Source organism: Lissotriton vulgaris, unplaced genomic scaffold, assembly GCF_964263255.1.
Source record: "Lissotriton vulgaris unplaced genomic scaffold, aLisVul1.2 SCAFFOLD_1231, whole genome shotgun sequence".
Lineage (NCBI taxonomy): Eukaryota > Metazoa > Chordata > Amphibia > Caudata > Salamandridae > Lissotriton > Lissotriton vulgaris.
In genome coordinates, this window is record NW_028243170.1 from 194,557 (window position 1) to 214,427 (window position 19,871).

Genomic DNA, 19,871 nt, shown 5'->3' on the forward strand with positions numbered 1-19,871 from the left:
GTCCAATTCACAAAAGTAGGCTTAGACCTGAAGTCTAAGTTTCAATGAGAAGTCTAAGTGCCTACTCACAAAGGTAAATTTAGACTTCAGGTCTAAGCTTAGACTTCAGGTCTAAGTTTACCTTTGTGAATCGGGCCTTTAGACTTCAGGTCTAAGCTTAGACGTCAGGTCTAAGTTTACCTTTGTGAATCGGGCCCCATGTGATTTTGCGAGGTTTGAGTATGTGCACAGCTCTATTATGCAGTGTTTGAAGAGGACAGGCAGGGAATAAGAGACCCCAGGGCCATATCTATAGATGTGGACTCCCAAGAGTGAGGGCAAAGTATTAATCTCCAGACAGAAACAGATCTCTGTAAAGAAGGAGGCAGCAAAGTATTCCGCTACAGGTACGGAGACAGAACTTCTGAGATAAGCACAAACCACAAGTGAACTTCAAAGGGATTCAGGAAGAAAAACACAACCCAACCCAACACTCACCGCCTGCCCTTGCTCGCCGTCCTCTCCTCGCTCCCCCTTGGCACCGTCTTGACCCTGTGGAGTTATAAAGAAACATAGATCAGTGCTGATTTCAGATCATGCCCCAGTTTTTGTACAGGGACATTCATGGTGACAACAGTTTCAGACCCAGAAGAGAGGTTAACAGTCGATCTCGCCCCCCTTCATTCCCCACTGGAGCATCTCTGAAGGGGCCACAGTGTCCTCAGGGGTCCATCCTGTTGCCTATTTTACTTCTTGGTGGATTGTTCTGCAGTAATATTTCCCACCTGAGTGTAGTCATCGTGCTTCAGTGATGCATGTGATGGCACTTGAGAGTGAATAATGCACACAGGTACCACAAGGAGTGGTAGCAGCTTCATTAAGATTGGGAAGGCTCGCCCCTACTTCCGTTTCACCGAAGCCTGCAGATGGATGGGTGCACTGCACATGCACAAGGGCCCTCCCTGAGGATGTGCAGTGCAGGGGCCACACAACCCTACTATAGACAGGAGGGGGATCTCAGTGCAGGGAGGTCAGTTCCAGGCGTCAGGGGCACGCAAGGCTCCAGCCTAGGCCTCCACCCGGAGATTAGTAAGGTTCACCCATGCCTTCACATGGATGGGTGCACTGCACATGCACAAGGGCCCTCCCAGGCCATGGCAGGGGCCAGGCAACTCTTCTCGAGGCACCCATGGGCTATCAGAAGACGTCAGAGGGGGCTTCCCAGTCCATGGAGGTCAGTTCCAGGCGTCAGGACCAGGCCTCCACCCAGAGACTAGTAAGGTTCAGTCATGCCTGCCAATGGATGGGTGCACTGCACCTGGATAAGCGCCCTCCCAGGCAATGCTTCTCGAGGCACCCATGTGCTATCAGAAGCCGTCAGACGGGCTTCTCAGTCCAGGGGGGCACTGCCCACTGCTGCTGAGAAATGGAGAGCCACACCAAACCTGGGGCGCTGCTGTCTCACTTCCTAGGTATGTGGAAGGGAGAGGGCAACGTCGGCAGCTTCTCTCCTACCCAGTTAATCCTCAGTGCTGGTTCAGCACCAGACATCTGATAAGGCGGGAAGGGGTGGGGTGCTGAGGGGCACCAAAGACTGCCGCAGTGCGCATGGCACCCACTCTGCAACCGTATCCTTTGTATATAAAATGAACGCCTGCGCTTTGGTGTGGGTCAGGAGTGGTGGATTGCGTGTCAGTTATTGTCTGTGCATGTGTGTGCGAGCATCAGCCTATGTTTGTGTCTGCTTGTGTGTCTGACAGCCTGTGGGTTTACATGTGTATACATCAGCTTATGTTGGTGTCTGCTTGTGTGTATGTTTGCATGTGCTATGTTATGTGTCTACTTGTGTGTCTGGTAGTGTGTGTGTTCACATGTGTGTGTGTACATCTGCTTATGTTTGTGACTGCCTGTGTGCCTGGTAGTGTGTGCGTTTACATGTGTGTGTGTGTGTGTGTGTATACATATGCTTGTGTTTGTGTCTGCATGTGTGTGTTTACATGTGTGTGTACTTCTGCTTATGTTTGTGGCTGCTTGTGTGCCTGGAAGTGTGTGTGTTTAGGTGTGTGTGTGTGTGTGTGTACATATGCTTGTGTTTGTGTCTGCTTGTGTGTCTGGCAGTCTGTGTGTTTACATGTGTGTGTGTGTGTGTACATCTGCTTATGTTTGTGTCTGCTAGTGTGTATGTTTGCATGTGTCATGTGTTTGTGTCTGCTTGTGTCTGCTAGTATGTATGTTTACATGTGACATGTGTTTGTGTCTGCTTGTGTGTCTAGTAGTCTGTGTGTTTACATGCATATGTGTGTGTGTACATCTGCTTATGTTTGTGTCTGCTTGTGTGCCTGGTAGTGTGTGCGTATACATGTGCGTGTGTTTGTGTGTGTGTGTACATATATTTATAGTGTCTGCATGTGTGTGTGTTTATATGTGTGTGTACATCTTCTTATGTTTGTGACTGCCTGTGTGCTTGGTAGTGTGTGCGCTTACGGATGTGTGTGTACATATGCCTGCTTGTGTGTCGTGTGTGTCTACATGTGGGTCACCTGTGCGGTACATCAGTAAATGACTACAGCGTCACTTGTGCGTTACATCAGTAAATGACTACAGCGTCACCTTGCGGTACATTAGTAAATGACTACAGCGTCACCTGTGCAGTACTTCAGTAAATGACTACAGCATCACCTGTGCGGTACATCAGCAAATTACTACAGCGTCACCTCACGGTACATTAGTAAATGACTACAGCGTCACCTGTGCGGTACATCAGTAAATGACTACAGCGTCACCTGTGCGGTACATCAGCAAATGACTACAGCGTCACCTCGCTGTACATTAGTAAATGACTACAGCGTCACCTGTGTGGTACATCAGTAAATGACTACAACTTCACCTGCGTGGTACATTAGTACATGACTATAGCGTCACCTGTGCGGTACATCAGTAAATGACTACAGCGTCACCTGCCTGGTACATCAGTATATGACTACAGCGTCACCTGTGCAGTACATTAGTAAATGACTACAGCCTCACCTGCGTGGTACATAGTAAATGACTACAGCCTCACCTGTGCGGGACTTCAATAAATGACTACAGCATCACCTGTGCGGTGCATCAGTAAACGACTGCATCGCATCCTGTGCAATACATTAGTGAATCACTACAGCATCACCTGTGCGGTGCATCAGTAAATGATTACAGCGTCACCAGTGCGGTACATTAGTAAATGACTACAGCGTCAGCTGTGCGGTACAACAGTAAATGACTACAGCGTCACCTGTGCGGTACATTAGTAAATGACTACAGTGTCATCAGTGCGGTACATTAGTAAATGACTACAGCGTCACCAGTGCGGTACATTAGTAAATGACTACAGCCTCACCTGTGCGGTACATCAGTAAACGAGTACAGCGTCACCTGTGCGGTACATTAGTAAATGACTACAGTGTCACCAGTGCGGTACATTAGTAAATGACTACAGCGTCACCTGTGCGGTACATTAGTAAATGACTACAGCCTCACCTGTGCGGTACATCAGTAAACGACTACAGCGTCACCTGTGAGGTACATCAATAAATGTCTACAGCGTCACCTCGCAGTACATTAGTAAATGACTACACCGTCACCTGTGTGGTATATCAGTAAATGACTACAGCGTCACCTGTGCAGTACATCAGTAAATGACTACAGTGTCACCTGTGCGGTACAACAGTGTATGACTACAGCGTCACCAGTGCGGTACATCAGTAAATGACTACAGCGTCACCAGTGCGGTACATTAGTAAATGACTACAGCGTCACCTGTGCGGTACATCAGTAAATGACTACAGCATCACCTGTGAGGTACATCAGTAAATGACTACAGGCTCACCTGTGCGGGACATCAATAAATGACTACAGCCTCACCTGTGCGGTACATCAGTAAATGACTACAGCGTCACCTGTGAGGTACATCAGTAAATGACTACAGCCTCACCTGTGTGGTACATCAGTAAATGACTACAGTGTCACCTGTGCGGGACATTAGTAAATGCCTACAGCGTCACCAGTGCGGTACATCAGTGAATGACTACAGCGTCACCTGTGCGTTACATCAGTAAATGACTACAGCGTCACCTGTGTGGTACATCAGTAAATGACTACAGCGTCACCTGTGCAGTACATTAGTAAATGACTACACCTTCACCTGTGCGGTACATCAGTAAATGACTACAGCGTCACCTGTGCGGTACATCAGTAAATGACTACAGGCTCACCTGTGCGGGACATCAATAAATGACTACAGCCTCACCTGTGCGGTACATCAGTAAATGACTACAGCGTCACCTGTGAGGTACATCAGTAAATGACTACAGCCTCACCTGTGTGGTACATCAGTAAATGACTACAGTGTCACCTGTGCGGGACATTAGTAAATGCCTACAGCGTCACCAGTGCGGTACATCAGTGAATGACTACAGCGTCACCTGTGCGTTACATCAGTAAATGACTACAGCGTCACCTGTGTGGTACATCAGTAAATGACTACAGCGTCACCTGTGCAGTACATTAGTAAATGACTACACCTTCACCTGTGCGGTACATTAGTAAATGACTACAGCGTCACCTGTGCGGTACATCAGTAAATGACTACAGCCTCAACTGTGCTGGACATCAGTAAATGACTACAGCGTCACCTGTGTGGTATATCAGTAAATGACTACAGCGTCACCTGTGTGGTATATCAGTAAATGACTACAACGTCACCTGTCCGGGACATTTGTAAATGACAACAGCCTCACCTGTGCAGTACATCAGTAAATGACTACAGCCTCACCTGTGCGGTACATCAGTAAATGACTACAGCCTCACCTGTGCGGGACATCAGTAAATGACTACAGCCTCACCTGTGCGGTACATCAGTAAATGACTACAGCCTCACCTGTGCGGGACATCAGTAAATGACTACAGCCTCACCTGTGCAGTATATCAGTAAATGACTACAGCGTCACCTGTGCGGGACATGAGTAAATTACTACAGCCTCACCTGCGTGGTATATCAGTAAATGACTACAGCGTCACCTGTGCGGACATCAGTAAATGACTACAGCCTCACCTGTGCGGTACATCAGTAAATGACTACAGCGTCACCTGTGTGGTATATCAGTAAATGACTACAGCGTCACCTGTCCGGGACATTTGTAAATGACAACAGCCTCACCTGTGCGGTACATCAGTAAATGACTACAGCGTCACCTGTGTGGTATATCAGTAAATGACTACAGAATCACCTGTGCGGTACATCAGCAAATTACTACAGCGTCACCTCACAGTACATCAGTAAATGACTACAGCGTCACCTGTGCAGTACATTAGTAAATGACTACACCTTCACCTGTGCGGTACATTAGTAAATGACTACAGCGTCACCTGTGCGGTACATCAGTAAATGACTACAGCCTCAACTGTGCTGGACATCAGTAAATGACTACAGCGTCACCTGTGTGGTATATCAGTAAATGACTACAGCGTCACCTGTGTGGTATATCAGTAAATGACTACAACGTCACCTGTCCGGGACATTTGTAAATGACAACAGCCTCACCTGTGCAGTACATCAGTAAATGACTACAGCCTCACCTGTGCGGTACATCAGTAAATGACTACAGCCTCACCTGTGCGGGACATCAGTAAATGACTACAGCCTCACCTGTGCGGGACATCAGTAAATGACTACAGCCTCACCTGTGCGGTACATCAGTAAATGACTACAGCCTCACCTGTGCGGGACATCAGTAAATGACTACAGCCTCACCTGTGCAGTATATCAGTAAATGACTACAGCGTCACCTGTGCGGGACATGAGTAAATTACTACAGCCTCACCTGCGTGGTATATCAGTAAATGACTACAGCGTCACCTGTGCGGACATCAGTAAATGACTACAGCCTCACCTGTGCGGTACATCAGTAAATGACTACAGCGTCACCTGTGTGGTATATCAGTAAATGACTACAGCGTCACCTGTCCGGGACATTTGTAAATGACAACAGCCTCACCTGTGCGGTACATCAGTAAATGACTACAGCGTCACCTGTGTGGTATATCAGTAAATGACTACAGAATCACCTGTGCGGTACATCAGCAAATTACTACAGCGTCACCTCACAGTACATTAGTAAATGACTACAGCGTCACCTGTGCGGTACATCAGTAAATGACTACAGCGTCACCTGTGCGGTACATCAGCAAATGACTACAGCGTCACCTCGCTGTACATTAGTAAATGACTACAGCGTCACCTGTGTGGTACATCAGTAAATGACTACAACTTCACCTGCGTGGTACATTAGTACATGACTATAGCGTCACCTGTGCGGTACATCAGTAAATGACTACAGAGTCACCTGCCTGGTACATCAGTATATGACTACAGCGTCACCTGTGCAGTACATTAGTAAATGACTACAGCCTCACCTGCGTGGTACATAGTAAATGACTACAGCCTCACCTGTGCGGGACTTCAATAAATGACTACAGCATCACCTGTGCGGTGCATCAGTAAACGACTGCATCGCATCCTGTGCAATACATTAGTGAATCACTACAGCATCACCTGTGCGGTGCATCAGTAAATGATTACAGCGTCACCAGTGCGGTACATTAGTAAATGACTACAGCGTCAGCTGTGCGGTACAACAGTAAATGACTACAGCGTCACCTGTGCGGTACATTAGTAAATGACTACAGTGTCACCAGTGCGGTACATTAGTAAATGACTACAGCGTCACCAGTGCGGTACATTAGTAAATGACTACAGCCTCACCTGTGCGGTACATCAGTAAACGACTACAGCGTCACCTGTGCGGTACATTAGTAAATGACTACAGTGTCACCAGTGCGGTACATTAGTAAATGACTACAGCGTCACCTGTGCGGTACATTAGTAAATGACTACAGCCTCACCTGTGCGGTACATCAGTAAACGACTACAGCGTCACCTGTGAGGTACATCAGTAAATGTCTACAGCGTCACCTCGCAGTACATTAGTAAATGACTACACCGTCACCTGTGTGGTATATCAGTAAATGACTACAGCGTCACCTGTGCAGTACATCAGTAAATGACTACAGTGTCACCTGTGCGGTACAACAGTGTATGACTACAGCGTCACCAGTGCGGTACATCAGTAAATGACTACAGCGTCACCAGTGCGGTACATTAGTAAATGACTACAGCGTCACCTGTGCGGTACATCAGTAAATGACTACAGCATCACCTGTGAGGTACATCAGTAAATGACTACAGGCTCACCTGTGCGGGACATCAATAAATGACTACAGCCTCACCTGTGCGGTACATCAGTAAATGACTACAGTGTCACCTGTGAGGTACATCAGTAAATGACTACAGCCTCACCTGTGTGGTACATCAGTAAATGACTACAGTGTCACCTCTAGAACGGAGGTGGCGTCGTAATTACGACACAGCTGCACGTAACACCTATATAGCAGCTAGACGAAAGTATCATGTAGGATTAAAATTAGCAAAAAAAGCCCATTACCTACAGGCCATTTCTTCTGCAGGCCAAGAACAAAAAGCTATTTTTAGGATCGTTAAGGATTTTATCAAGCCCTCAGCTCTATCGCAAGAGATCCCTCCATCACAAGATCTCTGTAACACGATATCTGATTATTTCGATAATAAAATCCTAACTATCACTAATACCTTCCCTTCAGATATTACCATCACAACGGATGGTGAACAGATAGCGAAGATGACTTCCCCCCTCCGCTTTGACGAGTTTTGCCCAGTCCCCCTGGAGGAAACTGCCAAAGCTATTTTAGCCAGCAAATCAGGTTCCCCTTTTGACCCCTGTCCTCCTCCGGTGTTGCACCACCTAATAGAGATAGTTAATCCTATGATTAACAGTATCATCAATTCTTCTCTAGCAACAGCAAGTATCCCAGAGGACTGGAAACTTGCAGCTGTAAAGCCACTCCAAAAAAAGGCCCTGGCCGATCCTACTACCCTGTCCAACCTGCGCCCGATCTCTTTGCTACCCATCTTATCTAAGCTGACTGAAAAGTTTGTCAATAGTCAACTGACAAACTTTTTGGAGAAGAATAACGTTCTCCATTCAAATCAGTCTGGCTTTCGGTCAGAACACTCTACCGAATCAGCTCTATTATATTCTGCTGAAACTTTAAGAGCAGCAATGGATCGGGGAAAACAGGCTGTCCTTATCCTTCTTGACCTGTCGGCAGCCTTCGATACCGTGTCCCACAACATCTTACTGGACCGGTTGGCTGCCGCAGGGGTGGGAGGACAGGTGCTGACCTGGTGTAGGAACTTCCTCACAAACAGACGCCAAATAACAGTGCTTGGCCCATATCAGTCTGAGGCTAAAAACGTCAGCTCAGGGGTGCCACAGGGCTCTAGCTTGAGCCCTGTCCTTTTCAATCTATATATGACACCCCTGATGAACTTGATCGAGTCATTCAAGATCAGTTCTATCTCATACGCTGACGACACCCAACTGATTCTGGTGCTGGATAAGGAACAACCAGGTGCCGAGGAAGACCTTAGGAACTGCCTTGCAGCGACATTCAAGTGGATGAATAACAACCATCTAAAGTGCAACGCCGGAAAAACGGAAATTTTACCCATAGGGATCAATAATCTTTTTTCCCCTTCAGCATGCTGGCCATCGGATGCAGAAGCTCCACCTAACACAATTGCATCCGCCCGTAACCTAGGCATAAAGTTTGACAACTGCCTATCCTTCAAACCTCAGGCTGTAGCAGTGGCAGGTATGTGCTTTCAAATTATCAAAGCACTTAGGAAATTTTTTGACCTCCTTCCCCTTTCGGCGAGGAAAACAGTCGCAGTGGCCTTAATAAATTCTAGGCTAGATTACTGCAATGGACTCTATGCTGGAGCAAATAAAATCGTGCTCCACAAATTGCAGATGATCCAAAACGCGGCTGCCCGCCTCGTACTGCGTCTGCCCCGCAGATCATCTGCCTCTGCAGCTCTAAATACCTTACACTGGTTGCCAATAGGAAAGAGAATTTTGTTTAAACTTCTCCTGATTACTTTTAGAGCCTTCCATCAACGTGGCCCGACCTATTTACGAAGGGGGTTCAAAAGATACTACCCAGCACGCTGCCTAAGATCTGCCAGTCAGAACTTACTTACTATTCCCCGTTTTAAACTGGCTACAAAGGGTGGCAAATCCATCTTTGTACTGGGAACCAAGGCCTGGAATAAACTTCCCCTTCCCTTGCGTTCTTTCTCCCAAGAGGCCCCTTTCAGGAAGGCACTGAAAACCTGGATTTTCTCCATGCCTGACTCAATGTGTAGAACCCTAGTGTAGTGGCTGTGTTTAAGAAACTGGACTTCTTTCCCTATCCAACCCTTCCATCTGGGTTGTGTAAGCGCCAAGATACTCCTTGGAGTGGTAGCAGCGCTCTATAAATGCCCATTACATTACATTACATTACCTGTGCGGGACATTAGTAAATGCCTACAGCGTCACCAGTGCGGTACATCAGTGAATGACTACAGCGTCACCTGTGCGGTACATCAGTAAATGACTACAGCGTCACCTGTGTGGTACATCAGTAAATGACTACAGCGTCACCTGTGCAGTACATTAGTAAATGACTACACCTTCACCTGTGCGGTACATTAGTAAATGACTACAGCGTCACCTGTGCGGTACATCAGTAAATGACTACAGCCTCAACTGTGCTGGACATCAGTAAATGACTACAGCGTCACCTGTGTGGTATATCAGTAAATGACTACAGCGTCACCTGTGTGGTATATCAGTAAATGACTACAACGTCACCTGTCCGGGACATTTGTAAATGACAACAGCCTCACCTGTGCAGTACATCAGTAAATGACTACAGCCTCACCTGTGCGGTACATCAGTAAATGACTACAGCCTCACCTGTGCGGTACATCAGTAAATGACTACAGCCTCACCTGTGCGGGACATCAGTAAATGACTACAGCCTCACCTGTGCAGTATATCAGTAAATGACTACAGCGTCACCTGTGCGGGACATGAGTAAATTACTACAGCCTCACCTGCGTGGTATATCAGTAAATGACTACAGCGTCACCTGTGCGGACATCAGTAAATGACTACAGCCTCACCTGTGCGGTACATCAGTAAATGACTACAGCGTCACCTGTGTGGTATATCAGTAAATGACTACAGCGTCACCTGTCCGGGACATTTGTAAATGACAACAGCCTCACCTGTGCGGTACATCAGTAAATGACTACAGCGTCACCTGTGTGGTATATCAGTAAATGACTACAGCGTCACCTGTCCGGGACATTTGTAAATGACTACAGCCTCACCTGTGCGGTACATCAGTAAATGACTACAGCGTCACCTGTCCGGGACATTTGTAAATGACAACAGCCTCACCTGTGCGGGACATTAGTAAATGACTACAGCCTCACCTGTGCGGTACATCATTAAATGACTACAGCGTCACCTGTGCGGTACATCAGTAAATGACTACAGCCTCACCTGTGCGGGACATCAGTAAATGACTACAGCGTCACCTGTGTGGTATATCAGTAAATGACTACAGCGTCACCTGTCCGGGACATGAGTAAATTACTACAGCCTCACCTGCGTGGTATATCAGTAAATGACTACAGCCTCACCTGTGCGGTACATCAGTAAATGACTACAGCCTCACCTGTGCGGGACATTAGTAAATGACTACAGCCTCACCTGTGCGGGACATCAGTAAATGACTACAGCCTCACCTGTGCGGTACATCAGTAAATGACTACAGCGTCACCTGTCCGGGACATTTGTAAATGACAACAGCCTCACCTGTGCGGGACATTAGTAAATGACTACAGCCTCACCTGTGCGGTACATCATTAAATGACTACAGCGTCACCTGTGCGGGACATCAGTAAATGACTACAGCGTCACCTGTGCGGGACATGAGTAAATTACTACAGCCTCACCTGCGTGGTATATCAGTAAATGACTACAGCGTCACCTGTGCGGACATCAGTAAATGACTACAGCCTCACCTGTGCGGTACATCAGTAAATTACTACAGTGTCACCTGTGTGGTAGATCAGTAAATGACTACAGCGTCACCTGTGTGGTAGATCAGTAAATGACTACAGTGTCACCTGTGCGGTGCATCAGCAAATGAGTACAGTGTCACCAGTGCAGTACATTAGTAACTAACCACAGTGTCACCTGCACGGCACCCACTAACGACATTCCTAGCATGCTTTTCTGCCCTCAGTCGTCTTCCCAGCACACCGCCAGGGAAACCTCTGCTGCTCCCTGATGCAGATCACTGACTCTGTCTTGGAAGCCATATCTTCCTGGACCCATGATATCGGCACTGAAGCCATCCTGGGGTGGACTGTGTCGGTCCCATGTGCAGGCGTGACCTCTGAGTAAAATTCCACTTTACAAATGTTTAACAAAAGTACAATGAAGGGAATACAGCAAGAATTGGAGCTGTAGTAATACTCACACGAGGGCCACCTTCACCAGGGGGGCCTGGATCACCAGGGAAACCAACAGGACCCTAAAAACAAAGGGGACAGTGAGAGACGTCTGAGCCAGCGAGACCCAATTTCATAACTATAAACTGTTCTCCCAGGATTATCCCTCGGATCTGTGGCCATGCAGTTCCCTCCTCCCAACTCAACCAATGACAATTAATGCTGCTCGGTCAAACTCCCACACTCAACAATACATATTAATTTACAATATTAAAATCCCAACCATTACACAATAACACAATCTAAAACATCTTCAACCCCAAACAATATACATTATCCCCAATCAAAAGGAAGGACTGTAGCAACAAAAATGGAACGGAACGTACAGTATCCCTAATCCAGCCGGATCCTTGACCATACAGTCGCCACACGGGTTATAGCTGCGCTCTTACACTGCTACATAAATCCCTAATGTCACAGAATGTACAACATCCAAACCCCACACTTTCACTCTGCACACAACCTTCATTATCTGCAAGCACACATGATCTACATCTTCCCCATCACACATAATATGCATGATCCTAAATGGTGCACATATTGTAACTCAAACCGCACACACTGAAGGATCTACAATATACGCAGTAATAGACGGCCAAGAGGCCTTATCATTTTATGGAGTCTACAACATTGAAAATTACAATGTACAAGATCCTCAATTAAGAGGGTAAACTCTCAAAGATGATCTAATGCCTCCCCAGTCCAGTACGATCCTCAGAATCCTGACTCCACAACTGCTGGATCGCAATCGGAACCGCATCCACGGTGGCAGATCACAAACACAGGTGGAATATATTTTGCACGCGTGCGGAACTCAAACTTGGGACCGTTCGCTTTGTTGTGATCCATTAACTTGCTAAACTTCCAACAAGCAGCAGTGTTCAATGTTTTATTCCAAGATCATCCCATTTGATCATACCACAGTCCAACTACATGACCACAACCCATCCACCTACCATCACACAACCCAAATTATTCTGAGTACGAACCTAAAAATCTGTATTACCACAATCACAACGGATCGAATGTCCCCACCAGCTGTCCTCTCACGTTCTCCTGGTGCCAACTAATGTGGTGAAAACCCCATTAACAACCAGTGGAAAGATGGTGGGTGTTTCTAGATACTTACAGGGTTTCCCTTTGGCCCATCGTCTCCAGTCGGACCTTTACCTCCGGCAGGTCCTGCAGCCCCAGGTTGTCCAGCCTCGCCTTTCTCTCCTCGCTCACCTCGAGGTCCCTAGAGAGAAAGAGTGGAATCAAAAGCTGCTCCTTGAGCTGGAGAGATAGTGTGATAGACCTCTGTATAATATCTCAGTACTGGATCGTTTCCACCAACCTCTCGCCCGCCCCCCATCACCTTTACCTTTTAATCTAACGAAGAAGAAAACAAATTACGAAGAAAAAACATGTCACAGACATGCGGGAACAAACCAGTAAACATCGAAAAACCTCAACATTAAGAGCGAGCACAGGATTATACCTGACTGGAATTGCTTGTCGTGATATTAAAAGTGATGTCAGGGTGGATGATGCCAGGACAGAGATGGCCCGGCCTGCACCATCTGACATGAGAAACTCCTGGGGGTTGGCGAAGGGTATCACTTACACCTTCAATGACGAGGTACAAGAGACCCCTTCCCAAAGTGTGCAGGGACCTTGTGCAGAAATTTCTGAGATAGACACTTAGGGCCCAATTCACAAAAGTAATCTTAGACAAAAATCTAACTTTACGACTTTCGGTATTCATAGAAGGCACTTAGGAGTACTAAAGTTAGGATTTTGTCTCCGTTAATCTTAAATTTTGGTCTTAAATTAACCTTAAGACAAACTTAAGTTTAACTGAGACAAATCCTAACTTTACGACTAGGATTATGTCTCAGTTAAACTTAAGTTTGTCTTAAGTTAACTTAAGACCAAAACTTAAGTTTAACTGAGACAAAATCTTAACTTTATTACTCCTGGTGAATACCGAAAGTCGTAAAGTTAGGATTTTGTCTCAGATTCCTTTTGTGAATCAGGCTCTTAATCTGACATTCACAGAATGCGACAATGACATATCCTTCTGTCTATATACGTGTTTTTAAACACCGTAGGAGGATAATAGGATCAACATTTTATGATACATGTTTACATCAATGTCACTAGTGCAGTGAAGGAGTTGGAAAAAAGATAAGTATTCCGGTAAAGATGCTGCTTCAAGCAGCATTCTTTGATAAAGAACCCATGGAAAAGCCTCCTGCCGCTGACTAGTTCTGTTGAAGGGACAAATGACGTCACCCAATGCTCATACAACTCCCTGCAGGAGATTATTAAAATTGGGGTTTGTAATTGCAAACCTCTCACAGGGCAAGTTATGGGAAAAGGTTTGAGGGACAGAAGAAAAGTGGACCAACGCACGTCTGGCGTGCGAGGCACAGGGGTAAAGACGTGCCACAGGTCAGAAATACTCATGTAAGATGCCATTCACCACACAAGATTATGAAATCTAGAGAACTGTTCAATATTGTGGAAAATCTCAGTACTAGCGACAGAACCTCCCTTCCGATAATTCCCACCCAGGAACTCTGTAACTCACTTAACTCCTTTTTCTTTGATAAAATCTGTACCATCAAAAAAAGCATCTCTACCACTCAGCCTCCTCTTCTGTTTTCAGACATCTTTCATAATCCTGCCACCCTGGAGTCATATCCCCCTATCGACAGTGCCATCTTATCCAAACTCCTTACCAAGGTTAAATCCGGCTCCCCCGATGACATCTGCCCCCCTCACATTTTGAAAGAAGTGGGTACCCATATCCCTGAGGGCCTACTTCCCTTGTTAAACGGATCACTCACACAAGGGAAAGTCCCAAACAACTTTAAAAAAGCCCTCCTTATCCCCCTTATAAAAAAGACAGGAGCCAACCCGCTAGATCCGCTCAACTACAGACCTATATCTTTGTTGCCATACTGTGCCAAACTTCTGGAGTCTCATGTCTGTGATAGTATTTCCACATTTCTGGAAAAATCAGAGTACCTTACACCTAACCAGGCTGGCTTCCGCCCTTGCCATTCGACTGAAGCAGTCATTCTTTCAGTGCAGAATACCTTGAGGCGGAATGCGGACGAGGGGATCCACCAGGCTCTGGTGCTGTTGGACCTCTCTGCCGCGTTCGACACGGTCGACTATACCATCCTGGTCGACCGTGTCGAGCAGGCAGGCCTCAGGGGTCCTGCGCTGAGCTGGATCCGCTCGTTCATCACTGGCCGAACTCAATCGGTTAGACTGGGCTCCTTTACGGCTCCTACCATATCCACCATCTGCGGAGTACCTCAAGGTTCTTCGTTATCTCCCCTGCTTTTTAATTTGTACCTGCGTCCTCTTCTGTTTTCCCTCAGAAACGCAAAGGTAACCATCTTCAACTATGCAGATGATTTGCAGCTCGTCTTTCCTCTTAACACCAAGGACTCAGTGGTAGAATTTCAAAACACCATGTCCCACATTCTGAGTTGGATGAGCTGCAATCACTTGAAACTTAACCCAGGCAAGACCGAACTGGTCTTGCCCGGACAGAGTATACATAGTTGGAATCCCAGCTTCTGGCCCTGCTGTATGGGTGCCCCTCCATCCAAGTCATCCTCGGTCAAGAGCTTAGGTATCTTCATCAGTGAGGATCTCTCCTTAAAAAAACAGGTGGGAGCAGTCGTGTCTTCCAGTTTCTTCCAGTTGAAGAAAATTTAAAAAAATTGCCTGTTTCTTCTCTTATGCCGCCCTCACTCAGATCGTCATCTCCCTGGTCCTGTCCAGACTGGACTTCTCTAACAGTCTATATCTTGGTCTCCAAAAGGGAGAGCTTAGACGCCTCCTGCTGGTTCAGAACGAAGCAGCCAGACTTCTTTTGAACATCCCCAGGAGGCAATCAGTTAGACTTGGCCTGAAACAGCTACACTGGTTGCCGGTTGAGCAACGCGTGGCCTTCAAAGCGGGCTGCATTTTATTCAAGTCTCTACATGATACTGGCCCCCAATTCATTAGGGACCTATTAAAAAAATACAGCCCTTCCCGCAACCTCCGGTCCATTCATAAATCCCTCCTGATTGTTCCTCCATATAAGAGGAAGCGCCTCGGAGGCAGCTGCTTCGACCACCTTGCAGCTGCCTTCTGGAACTCTCTCCCCCCTCACCTAAAACAGAGTGATAATCTCCTCAGTTTCAGACATCTTCTGAAGACCTGGCTTTTTTCTCAGGCACATCATTGAGTCGTTCCTCTCTACCTATTGACTGACGCACCCTGTTCCTTCCTACAGCGCCATGAAGCCTCCGGGCGTACGAGCGCTCAATAAATGATTTAAAAAAAATAAATAAAAAAAAAAGTACCAGCAGTCACAAGGCTGAAACGGACTAGAAGAGATAGAAGTAACTACAAACCTTCACTCCTGGTTCACCAGCAATGCCAGGGGCTCCAGACTCCCCGGGCTCTCCCTGGAAAAGGAAAGAGAAGACACATTAATCATATGTTTGAGTGTTTAAGTGTGTGCATGTCTGTGTGTAACCATGTATGTCTGTGTGCCTGTGTTTGAGTGCCTATGTGTGTGTATGACTGTGTCTGTATGTGTGTCTGTGTGCATGTGTGTTTCTGCGTGTGTGTGTATGCTTGCATATATGTGTGTGTCTGTGTGTATATTTGCATGTGTGTGTGTGCCTGTTAACGAGGGGAAGGAGAGTGCAAGAATATTAATCGTGTTGATTAACCGATTGCAGTGTAAAAAGGGGTTGGGAGGGACCTAGATAACGCCTTTTTTTAAAGAATTAAAATTTTTTTTTTCCAGTTTACGTTTTTCATGATCAATTATGCAGATTTCAAGGTGGGAGGTAAAGGCCTGTAAAGGGGAGGGGGGGGAACGATACATGAAGGGAGTTCCAGGTGTTTTAATGGGGACATATTTCAAAGGATAGGGCTGTTTGAAAACATGTATGTTTCTAGAACTGTGTTCCACGGGTACTCAAAAATAATATTCTGTGTTAGTGTGTCAAATCTGCAGCCATGGGATGTCGTTGTTAAGACCATATTCCCATGTTCTTAGACGGTACGCCCAGCGTTGTTCACGGGTGTGGAGTCTCTTTTGTATGTTTGGGCAAATCAAATGAATTTTCTCAAGGACCACCCATTTCAGGTCCCCATCCTAATGGCCTTTCTCTAAGTAGTGACGTGTCAGTTTGGTGGTGTTTCTTTTGCACCTAATGGCACCTAATCGTACTTCGGTGCTCATTGATTCTAGTTTTTATTTTCCTGGTGGTCATGCCTACGTAGAAGAGGTCACATGGGCATGTAGTGAGATATACAACATTTTCACTGTTAGTTGGTGAAGTCCTTCAAGGTCCATGGTTTCCCTGTTTTTATGTCCACCTCTTTCGTGGGTCGTGTGTATTGGCAAGCTAGCCAGTTTCCACAGGGGTAGTGGCCCACCGGCCGCTGGTGTTCCCAAAGGGTTGTCTGGGTTTGGACTTGTGAGGGTTGTGTTTTTGCGTGAACCAGTTCATCACGTATATTCGTGTTCCTTTTGAAAGCGAACAAGGGTTGAGGCCATTGTTTCTCTGCCCCATTCAAAATGTGACAATTTTTCAGCACTATATTTTGGACCCTATTGGAAATGGGGGTATATGTTGTGACATACACCATTCTGTTGTTGTCTTGCTTCTCTTGGTTCTCAATGAGAGCATCTGATTATTGTTCCTAGCTCTTTTCCTTGCTTTTGCAACTAGTTTTTTTAGGGTAGTGGCGTGTGACTAATTTGGGCGCCAAGGTTTGTGCTTGTGTATCATAGACGTCCAGGGAGGAGCAGTTTTTCCTTATGAGAAGGAACTGGCCTACGGGGAGGTTCTGTCAGAGTGCCCTTGGGTAGAAGCTCTCAAACACGAGGAGACTGTTTTTGTCCAGTGTCTTGTTGTGGACTCTTGTTTTCAGTCCATCGTGGTCCAGTGTTATAACTAGGTCTAAGAAGACTGAATCAGGCTTGTTGCTAGTATATGTGAACATCAAATGTTCGTCCTTTAAGTTCACCCACTCTGTAAATTCTATTGCTTGTTCTTTGTTGCCGCGCCACACTATCAAGACATCATCGATGTATCTGCTCCAAAGTCTCAACTGCTGCCTAAAGGAGTTGCCTGGGTTGTAGATGTGGTCAACCTCGAATTGATGTACATACAGGCAGGCCATCCACAAGCGTAATTTTGATAATATGCATGGTGTATTTGTTGCTATTTTCTGATTCTAAATAAAATATGGTCATCCATCCCTTTTGACACTATCTTACCTTTATTTTACAGGTTTCAAAAAATCCCAACTTTAGGAAGAGGATGACACAGGTCACCCTACGAAGTGGTAGTATCTGAACATTAGTTACTTTGTCCTGATGAATGCCATGGACCTTTTGGGCCAATATGGCAGAAAGATGTTAACAACACTGGTGGTAATGGGGTACTAGCTCCCCAAATCTCACCACTGATTTTTAATATCGGTAAATACCTAACAAATACATGTATTTTGGTTTTTACATTAGATTTTAAACCTTCACTTTATCACAGGCTCTCACTTAGCTTTAAGAAGTGCCTTCCTGTCTTCAGGTGTAGGTGCGCTCTCTACCAAACGCAGTTTCTAGAGAGCGAGGACTGCCAATGATGAAGCATGACACCTGGTGGTGTATGAGGACAGTTCTTCACATTTTGTGAGATGCCCAGCACCCCACTAAATTAGTGCCTAGTGCTTGTCAATTAGTGTGAAATCAGAGATATTTTCAGGGTGGCTTCTTTTTGTGTGTGCATATTAGGTTTGGAGGCCAGCTCACCCTGAAAACTCAGTAGCCTCTAGTTCCCTCCCCTAGAAAGCTCTAGGGTTCTGCGTGTGGATTTAATTTTTTCAAACTAATATGTGGCCTGGTAGTTGGTGTTCAGTGGTCAAACTGAGATGTGAACTAGTAACTGAGTTCAGATGATGTCTGAAGGTTAAACCTAATGTACTAGAGTGGCAAATTCAAGATTCGCCATAGATGTCAAACGGTGATGCCGTTTAGTGGCCTTGGTCAGACTTGGTTTAGTATTTAGGATAAGTTGGGATCTAATTGCAAAGTTTAGCCTAGTAGTTGAGCTGACAAGCTGTGTTTTGATAAACTTGACAATAATCTAGTGGCTAATTTAAGATGTGGGCTAGTCGCCAAGGTTAGAAATGATCTAAGGCTGAGGCAGGATGGGGTCTTGAAATTTGATCTTGGGGCTGAGCTGAGATACAATATTGTAGTTTGGTTGAGATGTGACCTTGTGTCTATGCTGTCATTTAGACAGAGTACAGATGTGATTTGGTAGAGATGGCATCTTGTTGCTGAGTAGAGATGTGCTCTTGTGCCTGAGATGAGGCCGTACACACTGAGTTCAGATGTGATCTTTAGGATGAATTAAGATGTGTTTTGTGGATAAGAAGATGTAATCTTGCGATGTGACCTTGTGGTACAGATGAAACAGGCTAGACTGAGATGGGTTCTTGAGCCTGAGATGAGATAGTACATATGGTTGAGTTCAGATGTGATCTTGGGGATGAATTAAAATGTGTTTTGTGTATGAGAAGATGGGAGTTTGCAATGTGACCTTGTGGCACAGATGAAAAAGGATATATAAATAAGCTGAGATGAGATCTTGTAGTTAGGTTAAATGATGGCCTAGAAGCTATCTGGAGATGAGGGCTTGGAGGTGAATTAAAAGGTGTTAGTGGCTCAGTTAATTTGTGATCTTTAATAAGTTGAAGCCTGATCTAGTTGTTTAGTTGGCATGGAGTCTTGACACTAATTTATTGAGTGGTCTAGTGATTAAGTAGAGGTATGTTCACTTGTCAAGGGAGATTCATCTTGTGGCCGAGCACAGATGTGGTCTTGAGCCTGTGTGGATATGTGTCCAATGTCTAACGTTTCACAAGTGTCTTCCTAAATCTATAGATCTATAGATTATTTCCAAAGAAGAAGCATATTGGACCTACCTTCTCTCCAACATTTCCAAGGTTTCCGATGCCACCGGGTGGGCCTTGAGGACCCTACAATAAGAAAGAGCCAAGCATTGTCAGGAGCAAGGTCATATAAAGGAGATGATCGCAGTAAAGAAATACGTTCTGGGATGGCCACCATACTTACATCGGCTCCGTTGGGTCCAGCGGGGCCACGGGGACCAGGAGGACCAGGTGGACCCTAGACAATAAAACAATAAAATAGATGTTAATATGGAAGTTATGATCAAGCTGAATCCACCTACTTAGAGATGCACAAACAAAAGTAAAGAGGCGAAGAAAGTCTGAGAGCTACAGATACCAAACTTTTGTACTAATGCAT

The 19,871-nt window shown here is 45.9% G+C and overlaps 1 protein-coding gene across 6 annotated transcripts in view; it reads right to left on the reverse strand.

The window, feature by feature from the left end:
- The window catches only part of LOC147668685 (collagen alpha-1(V) chain-like), a 323,501-nt gene that overhangs the window by 57,922 nt on the left and 245,708 nt on the right, over positions 1-19,871 (reverse strand). For all 6 annotated transcript variants that reach the window (XM_086948522.1, XM_086948518.1, XM_086948520.1 and 3 more), the window contains 6 exons: positions 19,677-19,730; positions 19,526-19,579; positions 15,931-15,984; positions 12,654-12,761; positions 11,494-11,547; positions 478-531 (listed from right to left, as the gene is read on the reverse strand). In XM_086948522.1, coding sequence (XP_086804648.1) covers positions 478-531; positions 11,494-11,547; positions 12,654-12,761; positions 15,931-15,984; positions 19,526-19,579; positions 19,677-19,730 — 378 coding nt within the window. The remainder of the gene's footprint in view (positions 1-477; positions 532-11,493; positions 11,548-12,653; positions 12,762-15,930; positions 15,985-19,525; positions 19,580-19,676; positions 19,731-19,871) is intronic.